This window comes from Nuphar pumila, chromosome 1 (genome assembly GCF_984573655.1).
Source record: "Nuphar pumila chromosome 1, dmNupPumi1.hap1.1, whole genome shotgun sequence".
NCBI lineage: Eukaryota > Viridiplantae > Streptophyta > Magnoliopsida > Nymphaeales > Nymphaeaceae > Nuphar > Nuphar pumila.
In genome coordinates, this window is record NC_143249.1 from 23,553,362 (window position 1) to 23,577,614 (window position 24,253).

The window sequence follows — 24,253 nt, forward strand, 5'->3', positions numbered from 1 at the left end:
CATGCAGTGGGTTCTCCAAGTATTAGGTGGATGTGGGTACGGGTGTGGATGCGCGATGCCAAGCTTTAAAAAAACTTGGGTGCGGGGAGTGTATATATATATATATATATATATATATATATTTTAACAGCTTTAAGTTAACAGTACGTGTTATGTGTGTGCATTTATGTATTTATATATATAATATAGATAAAAATGGACTTGATTAGGGTTAAATGAATCTACTTTTCAATAGAAATGGACCTGAGTTAAGTTGACTTAACCTAACACAAAGGAAGCTGAGTCCAAGTGTGGCACTCGCCTGGGTGCGGGTATGATGCAGGTGCGGTGTCCCTGTTAGAAGAGTCCATGTGACATAGCTCATCACACATAAATATAAAAGACAACAAATCTGCATTCCTTTGATTGCTGAAGTTTCAGGTTCTTAGATTAGTGACTAGTGTAATATCGTGTTTTTTGTTGTTCAGCAGAGGGGAACACATTTTTGTCTCAAATGTGTGTGTAATTATCTTGTATGTGCCTTCATTTGCTGGTGTCAGGTCAGAACAAGAAAGGGCCCAGAAACAACACATTCTTAAATTCTAAAGACCAAGAAAATCAAAAGCGTAAAAGGTTGCAATCTTTACTAGTTCATCTTCCTTTTCATCCATTTTAATTAAGTTTGCCTCAGTGGTGGTTGTTCTTATTTGTTCCTTCAATATTCCATTATCCTATGTATGTCCCTCCCAAGAGGTCATTGCATATTCTAGTAAAAAAGCGAATATATTATACCAAATTTTTTCGCCAATGTTCTTGCAGTCGTGTATAGTAAACCTGGTGATATACCTGCTTCTTGGGCTCTCTTAGACCTGAGACTTCTTAGGGTTGTTGATCTTGTTGTCACTGACCATTTTGTAAATATTGATTGTTATATGAATTGAAGGTTTTATGTGTCCTAAAATGATGATCAGGAGATAATTGATTTATTTTTCAGGCCGCTGTCTGCTAAGAGAGCAAGATAATTAGTGAGAACAAAAAGTGTCCTGAAATCATCTCTTCTTGGCAAGCTTGTAGACTGCTCTACAACGATCACAAATGCTGCACAAATCATCATCTCTTTTATGCCATTGCATTGTGTGAAGTGTTAGTGTTTGGGGAGTGATCACAAATGCTGCACTTATTATGCCCTGATTTGCCTCATTGCAAAGTATCCAACCATGAATAGATGCTAATATTATTTTTTTACTCATAGTTACCAAAAGAAAATTATAGCTAACCATCTAACACAGACAATATTTTGTAGATGTTCTATAATTCATTTGAAGAGTTGAAAAGAAAATTGCAACTGAAAAGACTTGCCGAGTTAGGTTCCAGTCCATGCATTGCACAAACATGGAGAATATTGGCCTTGTGGTAATTCTCACTAACCGGAATTCTCAACGTATGTTCTGCAGTGATCACTCCCCAAACACTAAGAATGATCTGTTTTCAAGGATGTTAGTCTTTGAGTATGCATCCAATGGGACATTGTACGGACACCTTCATTGTATGGACATTGTATGACATTGTACGAGCACTGCGATTGTCATTTGCACTCTGATATTTGTGCCTTTAACAGAACTTATGGACATGGATAGAAAATCTTCAAGCCAGTCAAATTGATCTGATATGGGTATGTAGCAGTTGCTTGCAGTCTAACAAATGCCTCAGTTCTTTTTATTTTTATCATTTTCCTTGGGCTCAGTATGAAGATCCTCATTGATAAGCTATTCTTTATTGTTCAGCTGGTTGATCTTGACAGTTGGAAAGCAATACTTTCAAGGTCAGGGAAAACTTCTTCTTTGCTCAACAAAACGATATTCCATAGAGTTAGTTGGAAGAATCTGTTCAGATGTGAAAGGAAACACTTTTGCATTTGAACTACTCTTACTGGAAATTATCAGTGGTATACCTCCTTACTGCAAGGAAAAGGGGTGCTTGGTTGACTGTTATGTCACATAAGTGTGGGTGTGGATGCTGATACGGGTGAGGATGCGGCACTTTAAAAAAACTTGAGTGCGGGGATGATATATATATATATATATATATATATATATATATATATATATATATATATATATATATATATATATATATATATATATATATATATATATATATATATATATAATTTTTAACAGTTTTAAGTTAACATTATGTGTATGTGTGTGCATTTATGTATTTATATATAATATAGATAAAAATGAACTTGTTTAGGGTTAACTGAATCTACTTTTGGATAGAAATGGACCTCAGTGCGGTTGACTTCACCTAACACAAAGGAAGTTGCGTCCAACCGTCGCACCTACCTGGGTGTGGGTGCAACTCTGGTGCGGTGCCCTGTTAGAAGAGTCAGTGTTACATAGGTTGACTGGGTGAGTAGTTATTTGTTAAATTAAGGTTGCATAAGAAATTGCAAATATCTACTTACAGGATTGTCTTTATGCATGAAATTAAGTAATTATGTGTAATAGAATAAACAATGATTAAAATGATTCAATTGAATTTATGTTATAGGCAAGGCAGTACTTATAGCTGCCTGAGGTGATCTCTTGTCTGCTGGATCCACAACTGAAATACTTTCGATATGAAGATGTTCAAGTCATATGTGAGGTGGTGAGTTTATGCATCCAACCTGAGCCGGCCAGGTGCCCACCAATGACGATACTATGCTCCATGCTAGAAAATGGCATTGATATGTCACCTACTGCTAATCTAAAGGAGTCTTCTTTGGCTTGGGCAGAGCTGGCCATGTCATCATAATCATTGAGAAGACTTTTGAGGTTGTGGGAAATCCCAATTCATGTATGTGGAATAAGACAAAATATCTTCTATAGCTAGCTTGGTTTCTTTTGTTTTCGTAACCGTAGATTTTTTTATTTTAACAGCATAGGATTTAGATGAGTGCTGAGCTATGTCGCATTAAGTAGAGGAATTTTTCGTTATAATGAAATTTATTGAGAAATTTTCTGGTTTGATTAGTACCTCTTATTATTTTGTTGCCACTGAATCCACTGGCCAAGATTTTCGGTCTTGGTATATTTCTTAACTGTGCTTTTAGTTAGGTGACTTTATATATTGTATTGCCTTTGTGTGTATAGCTTTTGTGGTTATCCACCATTTGTACATCTACGTCCAGACTGCATTTGACACTTCATGCTACGTCCAACGGGGAAGCAAAGAATCAAAAAGCTGCTGGAAGACCAAAGAACGTAAATTCTGCACCTAAATTTTGCACCATCAGCTGCAAGAAAGGAACAGCCAACTTCTAGCGCTGCTGAGGGATCTATTCCAGTGACCAGAAAAACTTAAGCTAAAGCAGGCAATGGAATTGCCAATGAGTCCACTCTAGAAGCTCGAAAAAGCGTGTAGGAAGTGATTACCAGAGAATTCACAACACTAATGGCAGATGGAAACTTGAGGGCAAGTGAGGCAGGAACTCTTGCTGTAAGGAAGGTGATGGAGAGATTTGGCAAGCTCAATGCGGTCGCCATGACAGAGTTAGGATGGTGTCCAAGAGAGAATTATTATTATTATTTTGTTTAACCTCTAACGATCTTAAGATGTCAATAGGGATGGCAGTGGACCGGGGCGGGGCGGGGGACAAGGTCTCCACCCCCGCCCCGTCTCTAAAATGTAACCTTCATCCCCGGTCCACCCCCGTGACGGGGGAGACTTTGGAGCTCCACCCCCGCCCCGTCTCAACATTCTAATCCCCACCCCCGCCCCGTCCCCGTCCCCGCCCCATCCCCGTCTCGTCCCCGTCACACCGATACCAGCAGAAAATCCACATCAAACGACTCTTCAGAAATCAAAAAAATGCATGGAGAACGAAACGATATCACAAGACTAAGAGAAGCGAAGCAAAGAAACAGGAAGGCGGTGAGGAGAGGGGTCGGCGACGACGCTGCTCTGACGAAGCAAGGCTACAGACGGGGAAAGGAAAAAGAAAAGAGGGAGGAGATGGCACCACAGAGGAGGCTCACGGCAGTGGCACAAGGCAGCGGCAGAGATGGAAGGAGGGAGAGATCGTGTCGGCCAACGGTGGTCGGTGTCGGCAAACGGTGGTCGGCGACGACAAACGGTGGTCGGCGACGGCCAACGGTGGTCGGCGACGGCCAACGGTGGTCGGCGACGGCCCGGCTCCAATGATAATGCAGATGGGGAAGGGGAAGAGGCGACGGCCCGGCTCGACGGCTCCAGGGTTAGGAAATTAGGGAAGGGAGTTAGGGTTAGTAAACATGTAGAAAAATATAAAGGGTTGGGGGCGGGGCCGGGACGGGGATGGGGCGTGGCGGGGCCGGGACGGGGATGGGCCGGGGGCAGGGCGGGGATGGGTCGGGGCGGGGCGGGGTGGGGCGGGGGAACGTGCCAGTCCATCCCTGCCTCCACCCCCGGACGGGGATGGATTTTAACCTTCGTCCCCGCCTCCATCCCCGTTTTATACCCTCCATCCCCGGTCCAAACGGGGCGAGGCGGGGCGGGGCCCCGCTTTCCCCCGGTCCACTGCCATCCCTAGATGTCAACTTCCTTTTCTACTTGTTCTTTATACAATGTTAAATTGCCAACTGAGACATTTTTAACCTAAGTCTGATATATTCCGTCATTGCTAATTTGGTGTTTCTAACAGCAAGGTGTTTCATATTTGTAGTGATAACTTGCAAGGTTACCCTCATTTCTTTAATCCATGGTCATAATGTCTTCGGTGGGGTCATATGGTTTTAAATGTGACTGCATTTTTTCCTGAATTGATGCATGAGGGGAACATATGTATCCAAGATTAACAAAGGGACTCTCTAGCTGATAGTTCCCTTGAATAGCTAGAAAAAGGTCAGTTGACATGAAGGATGAATTTTTACTAAAATATTGTGGGTGTTTCCTTGCGACTTACATTGTATAGTTGCGCTTAGAGTCTGTTTTGCTTTTGTTGAGTCTCATGTAAGTTGCTCGGTTCAGGTGAATCAATACTCCGAAAGGACAGCCCGTATACTTGAATTGTAATAGCCTGCGGGCAAAATTGTGAATGAAGTAAATGCGTTGAGCTTTCTTTTGTTCACCCTCGTTGTGATTGCTTCTTGTGATTGCAATTTCTCTCCCTTTATTCTCTCTTGCTCTCTTGCACTCTGATTACAAGCTTTCGCGATCGGCAAGCGAGCTGACTAGTAGGCTTGCGGCGGTGAGGAAAGATCGTTGCGCCGCGCTGACCCATTGAAGGAAATAGGCCCGTGACAATTTGTACCAGAGCATGTTCTCGTGCTGGGGAAGGGACTTCGGAGTCGGTGTCGATAGACACGCCGACAGACTGCGATTTGTGAACAAGACATCGTGGCGCCTTATCAAAACTTACGCAACCCCAAAGGCAAGACAGTTGCCGAAGCTGATGAGATGGGTTCACCTCGGGGCCAAGAAGAGTTGGTTGCAACTGTTAACAAGCTGATGGAAGAGGTGACTTCACATGAGGAAGCGATTTCACGCGCATGTGAATCATTCAATGGACTGAATGATGTGATGGCGAACCTGCAAGAGCAGGTAACCTTATTAATGGGGCAGGTCACTTCGTTGACGACTATAGTGACTGCTTTGCAGACTGAAGTATGGGAGCTTCAGTTGAAGAACCGTACGTTGCAGCGAACGGTGACCCTAAATAGCGGAAATGATGAGAGGTCATCAAGGATTGATGTGCCAAGACCCGCAAAATTCAATGATTCTCCTGACAACAAGGTCATTAAGAATTTCTTGTTCCAAGTAGAAGACTACTTGGATATCCAGAATGTGACCCTTGAAGATTTGAGGATTAAGGCTGCAACGGCCTTACTTGATGGAGATGCTATCGCTTGGTGGAGGCGGAAGCGCAATGACATGGAGATGGGTCAATGTGTGATAGACACCTTTGATGACTTCAAATTGGAGTTGTGTAACTACTTCATGCCAAGAAATGCGCAGAGACAGGCATACCAGATGGTTCATGAGCTCAAACACTCTGGTTCGTTGCAATAATATATCAGAATGTTCCAGAAGCTTATGCTGGAGTTACCCAACATGCCAGAAGACGACATGCTTAGCTGGTTCATTATGGGACTTCAGTCATGGGCACAGTCTGAAGTGGAAAGGAGCAACCCCCGTATTTTGGAAGATGCATATGTGGCTGCCGAGCGCTTAGTTGACACTCAGCGTAAGTCTTTCACCCCATCAACCAAAGCCGGGAAGAAGCCTGACCAGGAGGCAAGAAGGGTGAGCAGCGCAATGATAACGGTGAGGCGTCGACACGCCATCAATCCGAAAAGAAACATAACTTCACAAAGCATAACAACAACAACAAGGGTGCGGTTGTGACATGCTGGTTCTGCGGTGATAGACATATCGTCAGGCAGTGCCCAAAGCGCCTCGTAAAGGACGACAGGCAAGCCAATGCTGCACAGGAAGAATGCAGCGATACTGAATGCAGTGATACTGAAGCGATGCAACCAAAGATGGAGGTCATGCGATCGATTAACGCAATTAGAAGTTGCGCGACTAAGAAAATGCAGGTCAGTAAGGAACTTATGTACGTAGAAGTCATTATGAATGGAAAGTCTACTTCAACAATGATAGACTCCGGGGCCACACATAACTTTGTCTCGCGGGAAGAGGCAGAGCGGTTGGGCTTGAAAACTGGGCCAAAGTAGAGGACCATCAAAACAGTAAACTCTGAGGTCAAGCCTATCCTTGGTGAAGCAAGAGATGTGGCTACTCAAGTGGGGAGTTGGGTCGGCAAAGCCAACTTCTCTGTGGTGCCCCTGGACGATTTCAAGGTGATTCTGGGTATGGAGTTTCTGCGAAGCCAGAATGTTATGATGTTGCCAAAGTTTAACACGTTGACGATCATGGGGTCAGACTTGTCCCACACAATGCAGTGCCTTACACAAAAAGGCAAGTCTTCAGTGTTATCGACAATGCAACTGAAGAAAGGTGTCAAGCATGGGGAACAGACATTCTTAGTTGCAGTGCGTGTAGATGAAGGCAAGGTAGAAGCAGTAGTGCCGCCGACCCTAGCCCTACTATTGGAGGAGTTTCGGGGGGTGATGCCTCCGGAATTGCCAAAGCGTTTTCCACCAAGACGTGAGGTCGACCACAAGATTGAGTTGACCCTGGGAGCAAAGCCTCCCGTAATGATTCCATACCGTATGGGGTCAGCTGAACTGAAGGAGTTGCGCAGACAACTAGACGAGATGTTGGATGCAGGCATTGTTCATCCATCAAAAGCTCAATTTAGTGCCCCAGTCCTTTTTCAGATAAAACATGATGGCTCCAAACGATTATGTGTGGATTACCGTGCTTTGAACAAGGTCATGGTGAAGAACAAGTACCCATTGTCACTGATAACGGACTTGTTCGATCAGCTAGGCAGTGCCCGTATCTTTTCCAAGCTATATCTATGATCGGGTTACTGGCAGGTGAGGATTGCTGAAGGTGATGAGCCGAAAACAACTTGCGTCACCCGCTATGGTGCGTACGAATTTCTAGTAATGTCATTCGGGTTGACAAATGCTTCAGCCACGTTCACGACTTTAATGAACCAGATATTCTACCTTTACTTAGACAAGTTTGTGGTAGTCTACCTGGATGATATCGTGATCTACAGCAGCAACATGGAGGAACATGTCGGGCACTTGCGAACAGTGTTTCAGGTGCTGAAGAAGAATGACCTATGTGTCAAATGAGAGAAGTGTCTCTTTGGATAGGAGGAGATCAACTTTCTTGGCCACGTTGTGGGGCGTGGTGTGCTGCGTATGGATGGGCAAAAGATAAGGGCCATCCAGGAATGGGTTCCGCCAAGCAAAGTGTCAGAATTGCAGTCATTCCTTGGTTTGGCAAACTATTATCGGCGTTTCAACGAAGGTTATTCTCTCATTGTTCCGCTCCTCACAGATTTGTTAAAGAAGAATCGGGTATGACTCTGGACAGGAGCGTGCCAAGATGCCTTCGATGGCTTGAAGAAAGCCTTAGTGAGGGAGTCAGTGTTGCGACTGCCTAATCATTCGAGACCCTTTGAAGTCCACACGGATGCCTCAGACTTTGTCATTGAAGTAGTTATTATGCAAGATGGTCATCTGATTGCATATGAGAGTCGCAAGCTGAAAGATGCAGAGAGGCGTTATACAGTGCATGAACGTGAGATGACCGCCATTGTGTATTGCCTCAAGACCTGGCATCACTACCTTTTGGGTGCTGAGTTCGTCGTCAAGACGGACAATGTGGCTACGAGCTATTTTCAGACGCAGAAGAAGTTAACGCCTAAACAAGCTCGATGACAGATATTTTTGGCTGAGTTTGACTTTGCCTTGAAGTACAAGGTTGGAAAGACCAATGCTGTGGCGGATGCCTTGAGCCGTAGGGCTGAACTGGTAGTTGCGCGTGCGGAGCCTTCGGAAGTGCACTTGAAGAGCGTATTGCTTAACCACATCCGTGAAGGTACGCTGCAGGATCCGACTGTACAACACCTTGTTTCTCTGGCACAGGCAGGGAAGACTCGACGATTTTGGCTACAGGATGGCCTCCTCGTAACAAAAAAAGGACGCGTCTTCATGCCTCGGTGGGGAAGTCTTTGCCGAGAACTACTTAATGAGTGCCATGATACACTATGGGCCGGCCATCCTGGTCAGGAGCGGACCTTAGCACTCTTTAAGCGCGGCTACTATTGGTCGCAGATGAGAGACGACGTTAAGAGGTATGTGCGGACATGCATCATCTGCCAGCAAGATAAGGGGACAAACCAGAAGGCTGTCGGTCTCCTTGAGCCTCTACCAATTCCAGAACGTCCTTGGGATAGCATCTCCATGGACTTTATTGTTAGTTGCCGAAGGTAGAGGGCCTCAGTTCTATTTTGGTTGTGGTGGATCGTTTATCAAAGTATGTCACCTTTATCCCAGCTTCTAAGGAGTGCCTTGCAGAGAAGACTGTAGAATTATTTGTAAAGTATGTGGTGAACCACTGGGACATACCAAAGAGCATTGTGAGTGATCGCGATGCTCATTTCACGGGCAAGTTCTGGCGTGAAGTATTTCGGCTACTTGGCTCTGATTTGTTATTTTCAACAAGCTTTCATCCGCAGACAGATGGGCAGACAGAGCGCATCAACGGGATACTTGAGCAGTACCTTAGGCACTTTGTTAGTGTCAATCAGAAAAATTGGGTGAAGCTCCTTGATGTGGCACAATTTTGTTACAACCTGCAGAAAAGCGAGTCTTCATGCCACAACCCATTTGAAATAGCCACGGGGCAGCAGTCACTGACCCCGCACACTCTTGCCGCACAAGAAAAGGGAAGGTCAACCTTCGCCTATCAGTTTGTTCGCGACTGACATGAGCAGAATGAGTTGGTGAAGGCATTCTTACACAAGGCGGCAAAGAGAATGAAGAAGTGGGCGGACAAGCATCGTCGACCTGCAGGGTTCCAAGTTGAGGACCAAGTGTTGGTGAAGATATATTCTGGTCGTACAGGCATCTTCCGCGGGCAACACCGCGGACTGCTCAAAAAGTATGAAGGACCCTTCACCATCACAAAGAAGGTGGGCAAGCTGGCATACAAGCTGGAGTTGCCCCCAGACTTCAAGGTACACCCGATGTTTCACGTGTGCAACCTCAAGCAGTTCCATCCCGATGATGGAGACCCGGAACGCAGTGTGCTACAGCGAGCTCCCATTATGCAAAGGGCCCCGGCAGCACAACGGGACGAAAAGCACCTCAGTCAGATCATTCACCACAAAGTCAACTACTTGGGGGAGGCGAAGAAATACTTGGTGCAGTGGGAGAAAACAGCAGAACCAACGTGGGAGTCTGCATTCCGAATGAACAGCCGCTATCCGGCTGAAGTCAGAGCTTACCACGAAACAGATGGCACCGAGGACGGCACATGATTTGAAGGGAGGAGCATGTTCCCTTCGACTTACATTGTACAGTTGCGCTTAGAGTCTGTTTTGCTTTTGTTGAGTCTGATGTAAGCTGCCCGGTTCAGGTGAATCAATACCTCGAAGGAGCAGCCCGTATACTTAAACTGTAATAGTCTGCGAGCAAAATTGTGAATGAAGTAAATGCGTTGAGCTTTCTTTTGTTCACCCTCGTTGTGATTGCTTCTTGTGATTGCAATTTCTTTCCCTCTATTCTCTCTTGCACTCTGATTACAAGCTTCCGCGATCAGCAAGCGAGCTGACTAGTAGGCTTGCGGCAGTGGGGAAGGACTGTCGCGCCGCGCTGGCCCATTGAAAGAAATAAGCGGGTGAGAATGGGATTTCTGCAACTAAATAGAAATCTGAATGCCTAGAATTATTTAACATGAAACAATTAGCAATGACAACGCCAAACATCCACAATCTCCATGCGTGATCAGAGAGAAAGAGAGAGAGAGTGAGCAAATCCAACTTGTACACTTTTGGTTTTTGATAAAAATGAAGGCAGATTTGAGTAAGAAACTGAAAATTCTTTGAAGGTTCCAGTCTGCAAAATCACCTATACATGGAGTGTCAAAACTCCGCAAAATCACCTATACATGGATTGCCAAAACGCTATAAATATATTGTGCAACCATGTTTGTGTACACATTGCATTACAGTTCAATTGCTAACTTTTTTAATTAACTCAAATGGTACAACATTTTTTGAGCTGCAGAGTTCTCTGAGACCTTCACTCTCCCCTTCATATCACCCTTAGTGACCACCTTATTATTTGATGTTGAGACCAAAACAGAACTGATAAATCTCTTGTGGTGTGCTAGTCCATCTCCAACAAGTTTTTTGCAGTTCAAAAATTAGTAATAGTCCCACCCACCTAATTCTTGGAGAACCCACTGCATGAAAGATAATTTTATTTCAAGAAATATCTTAAACGCAGAAATATCAAGAATTAGGACTAAGACAACTAAATGACAATTCGAAAAAACACATACCAAATGGGACAAGAAAAGACAATCAATCTCTCAACACTAGCATGTTTCACATTAAAAACATTCAGCCTCGGTTCTTCAACAAGAGACCAATTAACAAAATTATAAGAAGAAATTCAATAGGTAAACACCTTACCTGCCTATGAGACCAGGCATCCTAGTTCTTAGCATTACGGGATAGTATCTTCTTAGCAAATTCTAGTTCTTTTTTGGTTGCTTCAGTTTCAAGTTTCTCAGTAGCCCAACATGATATTAGCAGAACTTGAGGCCATCAGAACAAAAATGGTAAAAAAAGTTTAGACTACCACTTGGAAAATGTTGCCTAAAAGAGTCTCACCACCCAAAATCAGATAACCATTTTTTCATTTTTTTTTTCAAAGATTCAGTTAAAGAAGGGAAGCATAAGAACCAAGCCAAGAAAGTTAAGAACTGGGAAAGGGGAAGACGAGAAGGAAGCGTATCTTTCGAAGGGTTTACCCCTCTCAAAGGGAAAAAAAAGATGATCTTTTGGCTATCGTAGAGGGACAGATGGTATTTATACTGGAGGAAGGACGATCTCGGCTGTCCGTGACCACCAGGAGCGTCGTGGACCGTCGGATGGAGTCGGTGATGGCTGTCAATCGCGACCAGCGAGAAACCCCTTTTGATCTTTCGTCGGAAAGCTGTCGCTGACCGGTGATTGTTTTAAGCATGAAGAGACCCTAAAATAATCGGTGACAGCTTTCAGTCAAAACCCCATACAGAAATAAGAATCCAAGAAGCAAAGAAAGAGGAAGACGGAGGGGAAAGGGAGAAGGGGGAAGACAGAGAGAGGAAGACGAAGGGAGAAAGAGATGAGAGAGAGAGGAAGACATTCCCATCGTTAATGGTGGAAGAGACAGAGAGAGATGAGAACGAGAGATGAGCTTCGTTAATGGCGGGCGAGATGAGCTTAATTTGCATTAAATATCACATTTTCTCACGTCATGGAACTCAAACTACGAAGGTCGAACCTGGTTCTGCTTCACATTATAAAAGAATTTTGCCAAGTCAAGGTAAGTATTTGCATTTTTTGCAATCCTTTTTATTAACAGGGAGGGTATTTGAAAAATTCCCAAGATTCAACTTTGATTGAGAATCAATGGATTCTAGATACTACTTGGACAATAATCATGTCATGTGGAAGTATTCAAATTGAGTTTGTGAAAGAGTGCAATCTCCTCAATTTCTGTTGGGGGGAAAATTGCAGATTCATCATCTTTTGTGGAAGGCAGATGCCGCTGGTCAAAACAATACCGAGTCGCAGAGAGTCGGGTTTCAGTTTGACGTGATAAGGCATGTGAAACTGGGTACTGCAAAAAATAAGGATAAAGAAACTTAACATTCACATGGTCATCAACAAGTGTCGCTTTGGCCGAGTGGTTAAGGCGTGTGCCTGCTAAGTACATGGGGTTTCCCCGCGAGAGTTCGAATCTCTCAGGCGACGTTTTAATATTTTATCTTTTTTTCCAATAATTTTAATTCTTTTTGTACATTTGAAAGTTAAAACTTAAAAATGCCTCGGGGCCCCACTCTCTACCTTTCATCTTATGAGGGCATTTTTTATGCAGCGACGCCTGACAGCCACCCATCTCAAGATTTTGACTGCGCCCTTCTCTAAAGATGTGTGGCTGTGTGGACGATGCATGATGCAGCGTCGTTGCATTTTATCTGTACACATTATTTATTTCGATCTCTGTGCATTATTATTATTATTATTATTATTATTATTATTATTATTATTATTATTTGAAAGCCAAGCTGGGGTTAGGGCCTTTAGGCAGACCCCTGCTAGTTATACAATTATACCGTTAGGTTTTGAACCTGCAACTTTCCAACACACAGTGAAATGCACTAGCTGCTCCTACCAGACAAGCGTATTCCCCATTGGTGATCTCGCGCACATTATCAAATTATCGCACTGACTAATCATTCCACCCAAGTTTGGCCCTGGACCTATCTGGATCGTACCTGGATCAGATCCATTGATTTATCCCACAGTAAAAGCAGCTTTCATTTTGGAATTACTAGTAGGGATGGCAATGGACCAGGGTAGGGATGGCAGTGGGGCGGGGCGGGGGACAAGGTTTCCACCCCCGCCCCGCCTCCGCGGCGGGGATGGATTTTATCCTCCACCCCCGCCTTCATCCCCGTTTCATGTCCTCCACCCCCGCCCCGTCCCCGTCCCCGTTTCCGCCTTCATCCCCATTTCATGTCCTCCACCACGATCGACGCAGTCTGCGCCCGGCATGCCTCCTCGATGGCGGAGTTGAACCGCCTGAAAGCCCGCCTCGCGCTTTCGGCATCGATCACCACCGGCATCTCCGCCATGGCCGCCACGACCTCGCTCCACGCCATGCGCTCGTAGTTAGCGACGTACTGCCGAAGCTTCTTGGTGTGCATTCGCACCCAAGCGTCACCGAGGACGAGTCGAAGATCGGCGACGGCCCTGCGATGGCCAACAGTGGAGGCCTCCCCCTGCAATGGCCCGGCTACAATGATAATGCGGATGGGGAAGGGGAAGAGGCGACGGCCCGGCTCGGCGGCTCCAGGGTTAGGAAATTAGGGAAGGGAGTTAGGGTTAGTAAACAGTAAAAATATAAAGGGTTGGGGGCGGGGATGGGGCAGGGTCGGGACAGGGATGGGTCGGGGCCGTTGCGGGGATGGGCCGGGGTGGGAGCGGGGCGGGGGAACGTGCCAGTCCATCCCCGCCTCCACCCCCGGACGGGGATGGATTTTAACCTTCGTCCCCGCCTCCATCCCCGTTTCATACCCTTCATCCCCGGTCCAAACGGGGCGGGGCCCCGCTTTCCCCCGGTCCACTGCCATCCCTAGACCAGGGCGGGGGTGGGGGACAAGGTCTCCGGCCATCTTTTTTTCCAATCTTTTTTTCCAATAATTTTAATTCTTTTGTACATTTGAAAGTTAAAACTTAAAAATGCCTCAGGGCCCCACTCTCTACCCTTGATCTTATTATTTATGAGGGCATTTTTTATGCAACGATGCCTGACAACCACCCATCTCTAAAGATGTGTCGCTACAATGATAATGCGGATGGGGAAGGGGAAGAGGCGACGGCCCGGCTCGGCGGCTCCAGGGTTAGGAAATTAGGGAAGGGAGTTAGGGTTAGTAAACAGTAAAAATATAAAGGGTTGGGGGCGGGGATGGGGCAGGGCCGGGACGGGGATGGGGCAGGGCGGGGCGGGGCCAGTCCATCCCCGCCTCCACCCCTGGACGGGGATGGATTTTAACCTTCGTCTCTGCCTCCATCCCCGTTTCATACCCTTCATCCCCGGTCCAAACGGGGCGAGGCGGGGCCCCGCTTTCCCCCGGTCCACTGCCATCCCTAGACCAGGGCGGGGGTGGGGGACAAGGTCTCCGCCCATCTTTTTTTCCAATAATTTTAATTCTTTTGTACATTTGAAAGTTAAAACTTAAAAATGCGTCAGGGCCCCACTCTCTACCCTTGATCTTATTATTTATGAGGGCATTTTTTATGCAGCGATGCCTGACAACCACCCATCTCTAAAGACGTGTGGCTGATGCATGATGCAGCGTCCTTGCATTTTATGTGTACGCAAGCTGGGGTTACAACTAGTTATACAACTATACCATTGGGTTTTGAACCAACAACTTTCCAACACAAGGTGAAGTGCACTAGCTGCTCCTACCAGACAAGCGGATTCCCCATTGGTGATCTCCGCACATTATCAAGTTACTAATCATTTCACCCAAGTTCGGCCCTGGACCTATCTGATCATACCTGGATCAGATCCATTAATTTATGGGACAATAAAAGCAGCTTTGATTTTGGAACTACTAGTAGGGATGGCAATGGACCAAGGCGGGGCTGGGGACAAGGTCTCCACCCCCGACCCATCTCAAAACCCAAACATTCATCCCCGCATGGAAATGGATTTTAACCTCCACCCCCGCCTCCATCTCCATTTCATGTTCTCCATCCCCCGTTCAAACAGGACAAGGCGGGGCGGGGCCCCATTTTCCCTCGGTCTATTGTCATCCCTTAAAAGGATTGAGGATGGGGTGGGGCAGGGCATGGCGAGGATCGGGACAGGGACAGGGCGGGGTGGGGGAAAGCGTAAGTCCATCCCCACACAGGGATGGATTTTAACCTTCATCCCTGCCTCCATCCCCGTTTCATGCTCTTCATCCCCAGTCTAAACGGGGCGAGGCTGGGCGGAACCCCATTTTCCTCCTGCCCACTGCCATTCCTAATTACTAGCCTGCTAGTATTTGGATCTGGAGTTGCTATGGTAACTCCAATTAGCTAATGGGTTTGGACTCACAAGTTTTGAGTAGCCATGCCTAGAAGGGTTCCTCTCATTTAGTAGGGTTGACTTGTAAAAGTCACCAAGTTGATAGTTTGAAACTCAATAAAAGTGTCTTTTGTCTTTTGCCCGCAAGGTCAAAAGTGGATGTAGTCTCCGGTGAGCAGGGGGGACCTCAAGGGTTTGACTGACTGAAGGCCGGCCAATGCATAGTAGGTGATGGAGGGGAGACATGGTCCTGCTTAAGCCAGGTCAGAACCAAACATGTACCAGCACCTCAAAGTTGGTTCCATCGCATTGGCAACCTCGGCAGCCTATTTTCACAACCATGCAGACGGCTAGCCCATGCTATCAAACTGGGCTGACCCAATGTAGTTTTTTTTTTTAAGGCAAACTGGGTTTAGCCAGACCCTTACCAGTTATTATTATTGAAAGTACCACAGGGTTTTGAACCTGCAACGACCCACCACAAGGAGACATACACTGACAGCTCCTACCAACCACGTGGAGCCCCATTGGTGGACCCAATGTAATTGCTGCGCACTAGGGGTGGTAAAACCTGACACCACCCGCCAACCCGCTTCTTAGGCGAGTTCGGGTTTGGCTTAAATGGGTTCGTGTCATAAACGGGTCGACCCACCTAACCTGTTTATTAAACGGGTCGGGTTCATGTTAGGGGTATGCCAACCCACCAACGGGTTAGGCGGGCGGGTCAACCCGTTTACCTGAACCCGACCTGCCAACCCGCCCACCAGTCCGTTTTCCCGACCCCGACCCGCCTACCAACCTGTTTACCCGAACCCAACCCGCCCACCAACCCATTTATTAAACCCAGACATCTTCTCGAGAAAACCATAAGTTTGACTGTTCGAGGGATGCTCTGCGGTGGGAGTATGGGAGATCGAGAAACAGAGAAGGCGCCGAATCGAGGAGGAGGTCTTCAGGGAGATCGCGCTCGAGCGGGAGCTTGTGCTCCGGTGGGAGAGTCGGATGCTCAATGCGATGGCTTCTCCGGTCCCGAAAATTAGGGCGGTGAATTGCTTCTCGCTCGCTCCGCAGCCGTTGTCGGAGTTGAGGTCGGTGATCGACCAGTTTCGGCCAGAGGTAGGAGCTTTTCGATCGGAGGCGGGGGATTTCGGCCAGTGGTTTCTGGAGCCGAGGGCTGTGGAGAGAATGGCGACGGCCTGCCCGAACTCGTTCGAACTTAGAGTTTTTTGTAGCTCGTTCGAACTTAGGGTTTTCTCGAGCAGATGTAGCGACCCACCCGCCAACCCGTTTACTTGAACCCGAGCTGACTCGTTTATTAAACGGGTTAACCGTATCATGTCGGGTTACCCATTTAATAAATGGGTCGGGTTTGTGTTTGCCACAGCTGACCCGTTTAATAAACGGGTCGGGTTCGTGTTGAGGTATGCTGACCCGCCAACCCGCCAACACAACCCACCAACCCGACCCGATTCCCACCCCTACTGCGCACTGCATTAGGTTCAAGGCTTTGTTTGGACTGGACCAACCTATGGGAGAAAAACAATGCTAGAGTTAGTCAGGGCTCTACTATGGTCCCACCAGTTCACGTCTAGCTGTTTGATCTGATCCAAAATGGGCTGTGATTTTTTGAGTTATGAAATTTTGATACATTGTGGGTCTTTGGTTTTTGAACCCCTTTAAAAATCTAATTATTTTGTCATATGCACACGATTTAAAACAAGTTTCCTACTACACAAACCGTTTAGATCACATCCATAACCTTTTGATCTAAAAAAAAATAAAAAATTTGAAAAAAAAAGTAATTTATACTCATTAGTAGCCAATAATTACCCTCTATAAGATGTGTGTATATGTATGAATTTTTATATACATATATAAATAATATATTAATATATATACATATTATAAGTATATATAAATGGGCCTAGCCCGATCCGACCCATTTAGGGCGTGAGCTGGACTTCTTTGAATGGGCTGGCCCATAAAATGATGGGATGGGCCGCCCCGTTGCCCACCCCTACTCATGGACCCAGAGTCCAGACACAGTGGTAATAAAAAAAATGAAGAGGATAATAATGAAGAGAAGCGACCACACTGTGATTATGGGTCCATGAGTGTCGGAGTCCAATCCGCTTAGACGTCAAAATATTACGGCAAGTTCTAATGACACTCATAGACCCAGAGTCCAGACATAGTGGTAAAAAAAAAATGAAAAAGGATAATAACGTAGCGACCACACTGGGAGTCGAACCCAGGACCTTTTGATCCGAAGTCAAACGCGCTAATCCACTGCGCTATGCGGTCATTGGCTGAACGAATTACGAAACAATTATACTTATATCCATTTGTGTTCTTCCTAGGAAAAAAACACATTTAAACCAGCATTAGGCCTCTTCCGGTGTTCAAACGCAGTGAACCGTGCCTCCAGACTAGGTCTCACAGTGATGTGAACACAATGAATCATACTAAAATAAGATTGACGAAAGAGAACAAGTTCGAACTCCAAAAATTGCTGGCTTTGAGCCCATTCGTCAAAGTTCAATTCAGTTCCACTTCTTCAACTCAATCAAAAAGAATTTTCTCCCCATAATGCAGTGCTTCATGGCTCAGGGGGTTCCCTGCTATCCTCATTCTTCTGTCATTGTAACCAACTTATGAGTGAATTTAACAAGATAGTCTTCACCAGTAGTCATTGCATGAACATGAACCATGCTGAAACCGGTGGAACCGATTCCGGTCCCTTACTATGATCTCTCTATCATACACCTTGGACATGAACTTGGTTGCACTGTGACAATCGGCGCAGACCCCGAAGATTTTTCACAATGCGTATAGCGGACCCCTGTGGAGTGCTCAGTAACGCAAAAGCTATAGCCAATTTCTCACTGTGTTGGTGCAGTGCATCCTCCTTTGTCTTCCTCATCTATGTCAAGCAACACGTTGGCTGTGTTAGGTGTAAGAAGGAAGGGAGAGAGAATTCAAAGGAGAAACTGGGCTGTTTTGAAAGAGGTGGTCTTGATGAGGTGGAATAGTCCCACATTGCTTGTGCTTGAGTTTTCTGTGGACTTTATAAGCCACTTGAGAACTCATACACTTGTTCTTGAGAACAAGAGAGTGGGATGACCACCACACACACGCGCTTGCCGCGCCGTGTCGTGCCGGGCTGGGCGGGCGGGTTCGGGTAATTGGCCTTTTAGGGCCATATCCAATCAAGACAAAGTACCTTTTTACCCAAAGTTTCTTTAGATTTGGATTCGGTAACGGTCACGTCCCCCAGATTCTGTAACGGGCTCCTTCCACGTTTCATAACCGTTCGTGGGTTATAAAAGCGTGGTCAGGGGTGGGGTTACGGATAGGCTGAGACAGGCGAATTCCTGTAGCTCATCTTCTCTGTTGCTCTTTCTCTCTCTCTCTCTTTTTCCTGAGTTATCCCGAAAGGGGTTGTTCTGCAACTTTGGTTCGAAGAGGCTGTTTTCGAAGGACGATCCACCGAAGTGCACCGTTCGGTTCGTCGTGGCTATTGTATCCTGGGGGAAGAACGTCGGACCCTGATCTGCACAGTATGTGGGGGCGAATCTTCTCTAAGGAGAGTACTTTCGTACGCCTTAGCCTATTACATAAACTAAACATGTTCCTGTTGTTTTCTTTATGTTCTGTGCATATGTTTATTTATATGCTGACGTCTGGATTTTGGTCTGATGCGGAAAATGCCATGCTTGCTCCCTGTTACTGTTTCGGTCGTCTGTTAATCATGCTATTTACACTGCTGTATTTCTTGATTTATTTCGTGTTTTATATCATGATGACGGTTGTGAAACTGTGTGATCCGAAAAATGATCCAACAGGCTGTGCTTGGGATGTAGCCCGCCTTCTTTAGCTCCTTGCCCATCTGATCCAACATCTTGTATATCTCCTTTGATTGAGGATGAGTCTTGTCGCCTGCTACAAATTCATGTATAGAGTTGTTGAGCTCAATCAATGTGCAGCCTGGTGTCTTCTTGATACCCTGCTTGCTCATAATCTCCCTCATCTTCACCTTATCGTTCCATCGGCTCATCGATCCGTAAATGTTTGACAAAAGCACATGATTTGAGCAGTGGCTCGGATCGAATCTGATCAACCATTTGTTGATTCGTTCGCCTAGCTTGAGTTTGTCGTGGATTTTAAATCCACTAAGCAATGTCCGCCATATGACTGTGTTGGGATCAATCGGCATCTTCCTCACAAAATGAAATGCCCGTTATACAAGTCCTGCTCTGCTAAAAAGATCTACTACACAACCATAGTGCTCAATCATCGGTGTGATGCCATAATCACAAATCATGGAATCGAAATACCGGCACCCATCTTCGACTAGACCAGCATGGCTGCATGCAGAGAGCACACCAATGAAGGTGACATCATCCGCTGAATTCCCGATCTTTGCATCTCTAAGAACAGCTCCAGTGCCTCACACCAATCAAAATGCTCCAACAGAACGAATTCTCTCATTGAGGCATTTCATCAAACACTTTGCATGCATGCTCGATCCGGCCATTGCAGCACCAATACAAGTGAACCAACGTATTGCACACAAACTCATCCTTATGGAAACCGAACTTAACAACAAACCCATAAACCTGAAGACCAAGATTCAAGTTCAGAAAACCGGCAAAAGCCTTGAGCACGAAGGAGAAGGTGAACTTGTTTTGTAACACAAGGCAAGAACGAGAAGGCGGCAATGTGTTGTAATACAAGTTAAAAACCAAGGCGAGAACCTGAACTCGAGACGACGGCAAAGGGTGCTCCGATGACAACAGACGATGGTAAAGAGTGTGTTGTCAAAGAGAGCTCTTGTTACAACAAATGGTAGAACGAAACGTTTGAACTTTGAAGAGTTAATCCTCAACTTTTTGGATGGAGGATATTTTTGTTTTTTGTTTTTATTAGTTGTTTTTTTTTTTTTTTTATGAACATTTTTTTCTTTTTCTTGATGAGAATGACGAGAAAGGATACTTAAGTCTTTACAATCACACCGGACTCGGATGCTAAGTGATGCCAACATAGACGGAGATACCAGCCCCACGTGCTTGAATACATGGCGCTCATTCAAACACGCTATGTAGCAAACAGTGCGCCTTTGGGGGAGAACACACAACACCCTCCCCATGGAAACCCAACTTAACAACAAACCCATGAATCTGGAGGCCAAGATTCAGGTCCAGAAGGCCGGCACAGGCCTTGAGCACGAAGGGGAAGGTGAACTTGTTGGGAGGGGCGCCCTCCCTGATCATGAGAGAAATGGATGGATTTCCGTTTGTGGGTATCGCTCATATGGGCGTATCCCCGCATGATGGTGTTGTAGAGGAAGGCATCTGGAAATGCCGAGTGGGAAAACAGCGAGTCCGCAACGTCCATGGCGTCGAGGTGAGCGCAGAGGGATGCAAGTTTGGTGACGACGAGGAGGTTGGAGCTCAGACCGGTCTTGGTGAGGTGGGAGAAGAGCTAGCGGAGGTGGGTTGGGGTGAAGCAGGCCTCCAGCTGGGCCAGGAATATCTGCTCCTCTGCTCTGTGGGGAGAGTGGTGGCCGGAAATGGGATGACAAACCGCATGTGTTTCTTACTGGAAAGAGAGTGAGCACGGCCGGGAATTTCTCCCCGTTCACCACCTTGGAGTCAAACGGGTATGGTTATGACCTGACCCGAACCGGAAGTAAATTTGACCCATTTGCGATCTGGATATGGTCGAGATATCCGACCCATCTTGTAACACAGAAATCAATTTATCCGTGTCCGTTTTAGTCAGGGCCCGTTATGTGCCCGCCTTTGTCAGAACCATGTCGGGGCCAATTATGGACCCATATGGGTTACACTTGCTAGTAAGGATGTCAACTGAACGAATTTTATGACTTGTGACTAGGGGTGGCAAAACCTGACACGACCCGCCTCTTAGGCGGGTTCAGGTTGGGCTTAAGTCAACCCGTTTAATAAACGGGTCGACCTGTGTAACCCGTTTATTAAACAGGTCCGGTTCGGGTTGGGGGTATGCCAACCCCCCGCCAACCCAGCTGACCCCTTTAATAAATGGGTTAGGCGGGTGGGTCAACCCGCCAACCCAACAACCCGACCCAACCCATTTATTAAATGGGTTGGCGGGTCGTGTTGGGTTACCCATTTATTAAACGGGTTGGGTTCGTGTTTGCCACAGCCGACCCGTTTAATAAACGGGTCGGGTTCGGGTTGAGGTATGCTGACCCGCCAACCCGACAGGATTGCCACCCCTACTTGTGACAGCGTTCGACTCTGTTTGGTTGGATTTAGTAATCCAAAACCATATCCAATTATAATCAGAAGCGGATATGATGATGTCTTCTATATTGTTTTTTATATTTACACGGAGAAACCGTCCCCAAGAACAGAGACGTAGCCAGCCGTACTTATGGTCACTGTTCTGTTAGGCGTTACCCCTTGCCCCTAGGGAGTCACCATATGATGTTGATCTCTTTTGCTACAATATCTGATGGATACCCAGGTTTGACAGATATCTGAATTTGATTACATGTTAAAAAGCGATTTGGTATGAGCTTTTCACCATCATAATTCTAATATGAATCCCTATCCATTTAGCCAACATCCGATTAGTCACCTAGAAACTTACTCGACAAAACTGGGGCCCATTCTCAGGAACGTAGAAACTCCCACAAGTGTCCATATCTCCACTTGTCTGGGTAATTCCACCTCCATTTTTTGCTCCCTCCTGTCCCAACATGTTCACATATATTTTGAAAAGAATGAATCATGAATAATGAAGACTTTTTGTGATTAGTATTTGCAGTGGTATTCCTGGTACAACAGCGAGTCAGTGACCTCCATAACTTGGAAGAGATTAATTCTAGGTTGGCTGTGCATCACAGATGATATAGGGTGCAAACAAAGACCAGAAATAAGATTTAGATAAAGAAGGCACATAGACAACCAAAGAGGCAGACAATTTATCAATTTCAGGAAACGCCATGAGACGCATTTAGATGGTTCTGAACACCAAGGAAGCGACCCAACATTCAACTTGTATTACAGATCCATCCACCCACCTGATATACTCAATAATGGTTAAAAGGAAAAGAGAGGAAGAAATGGAAATAAGCCTGGTATGGTCAGTATACAGTACTCGGCAGTTGCAGCACCGAATAAGCCATCACCACAGGCGGGCTGTCAGAAGATCTTCAGGCCAGACCGCCAGGTGCAGAGAAAAAACAAAGAGTTGAAGCATGTTTATATGAGGAAACAGAACCAGTGTTTTGTTAAGTGCGAGTGTAAGAACAGGAATTGGAATTGTGTCTGGAAAGCAGAAGTTGATGTAGGTAACAGGACCAAAGCACTTTCAGATACGTAGAGGCCCACCAAGAGAGTCCCGGCTGGAATTGCCCCGACCATAGCTTAGGGAGAGAGATGCAAACTGGGAATCCAGATCCCTGGTAGATGTGTTGGAGGCTTGCTGATCATAGTGACGCTGCTGCTGGTATAACAACATTCTTAACCTCTGAACCTCCCTCTCCAACATCTCCTGCTCCACTGCATTACCACATAACAGCATTCAAGGCATGGTGCTCACAAAATCAATGAATGTGGTAAAAATGTAGACATAAAAAATGTGTACAGAAGAAGAGAACTATCAATGCAAAAAATAAGATCATTTTGCTTTTTCACCTGTCAATGCAATTTTCACACACGCACAAACACAAATAGGGATGCAAATCGGTCGGATTCAGGATGGAGGTTTGGCAATTTTTGGCTGTTCCAGATGCGACTCACCCCATGTATTTAGCTGTTCCAGATCTGAACCATTTGCATCCCTCACACACACACACATATGACCAGTCAAATGAGCAACCAGTTTATGCAATCTAGCTTTGAAAATATCTTTAATGTGGAAAATACATTGCAGTATCTATCTTAGCATATCATATCTTTAAGGCTACACGATATGGCACACACTCTTGTTGTGTGTGTGTGTGTGTGTGTATATATATATATATGATAGATAAGTTCATATCATTGTAATAGGTAATACCCAGTAGGGTTTTTTCAGTCTTTTCACTATAGGTTGTGTCCACTAGGGGCACTAGTGTCTTTGTATATATATTTTTTCTTTTATTTTTTTCTGTTTTGTAAATTCTTGTTTTTGTAATGGAAAATATTGTCATTGCCCAAATATAGCGAATGCTCCTAACAACTATATTGGCTCTCCTTTGTGAATATATAGGGGTGCTTCCCCTTAGATCGGTATTGCTTTCTCAAGCACCCGATCTCTCAATAATATTTCATTATTTTTACTTCTGATTCAAGCCTATAAGTGGCTTATGTGTACGAGTTTTGTATTGACTCATAAGTGGTCATTGTGTTCTTGCAAGCTCATAAGAGATCTATTTGTATTTTTTGTTCTTTCATTACATGGTATTAGAGCCATGGTGCTCCTTGATTGCTCTTTGCATTTGAAAATAGCATGGTGGACCGTGAAGATCGTAGGAGTGTCGGTTCGTTGCTTAAAAAAGCGTGTCATCAACAATCTTCATCTCTTTCTCTTTTCTCGCTTCTTTTCTCTCTTTCTCTCTTCTATTCTCTTTTCTCTATGGCCGACAAGGAAGTTGCAAAAGTTGTTTATGTCAAATTCGATGGGACCAAGTACAACATGTGGACCACTGCGGTGAAAAGAATATTAGTAAGAAAAGAATTATGCCATTTGGTTGATGGTTTAACTAAGGAACCTTAACCTACTCTTAGCAAAGTTGTAGTGAGAAAAGATGGAACATTGAAAGAAAAGACCCTCAAAGGAAACAAGAGAGATAAAACTCTATTGGATTACAAAAATAGCTATAAAGCATGAAAAGTAGGTCATGTTAGAGTGCTCTCACTCTTCATGGAAAGCATGTATGTGGAGTCATGTGAGAATATCTTGGAATTTGAAAAAGCAGATGAGGCTTGGACTTTTATCAAGCAAATGCATACCCAAAGATATGCTGTTCACAAATAAAAAATATGTAACAA

General features: G+C 45.4%; 1 protein-coding gene, 2 non-coding genes and 1 pseudogene across 7 annotated transcripts in view; 1 reads left to right on the forward strand and 3 right to left on the reverse strand.

The window, feature by feature from the left end:
- Positions 1 to 12,318: 12,318 nt before the first annotated feature.
- Positions 12,319 to 12,400, forward strand: TRNAS-GCU (transfer RNA serine (anticodon GCU)). The gene has a single exon. It is a non-coding gene; the product is annotated as a tRNA-Ser (tRNA).
- Positions 12,401 to 17,460: 5,060 nt separating this feature from the next.
- Positions 17,461 to 17,534, reverse strand: TRNAR-UCG (transfer RNA arginine (anticodon UCG)). Its single transcript has one exon. It is a non-coding gene; the product is annotated as a tRNA-Arg (tRNA).
- A 74-nt stretch (positions 17,535 to 17,608) lies between these two features.
- On the reverse strand, positions 17,609 to 20,503 carry LOC149848355 (pentatricopeptide repeat-containing protein At1g08070, chloroplastic-like; annotated as a pseudogene).
- A 1,627-nt stretch (positions 20,504 to 22,130) lies between these two features.
- LOC149848356 (uncharacterized protein At4g06598-like) overlaps positions 22,131 to 24,253 on the reverse strand; it is a 33,309-nt gene continuing 31,186 nt past the window's right edge. For all 5 annotated transcript variants that reach the window (XM_089992953.1, XM_089992914.1, XM_089993029.1 and 2 more), the window contains one exon: positions 22,131 to 22,780. In XM_089992953.1, coding sequence (XP_089849079.1) covers positions 22,590 to 22,780 — 191 coding nt within the window. In that variant the 3' untranslated portion in view covers positions 22,131 to 22,589. The remainder of the gene's footprint in view (positions 22,781 to 24,253) is intronic.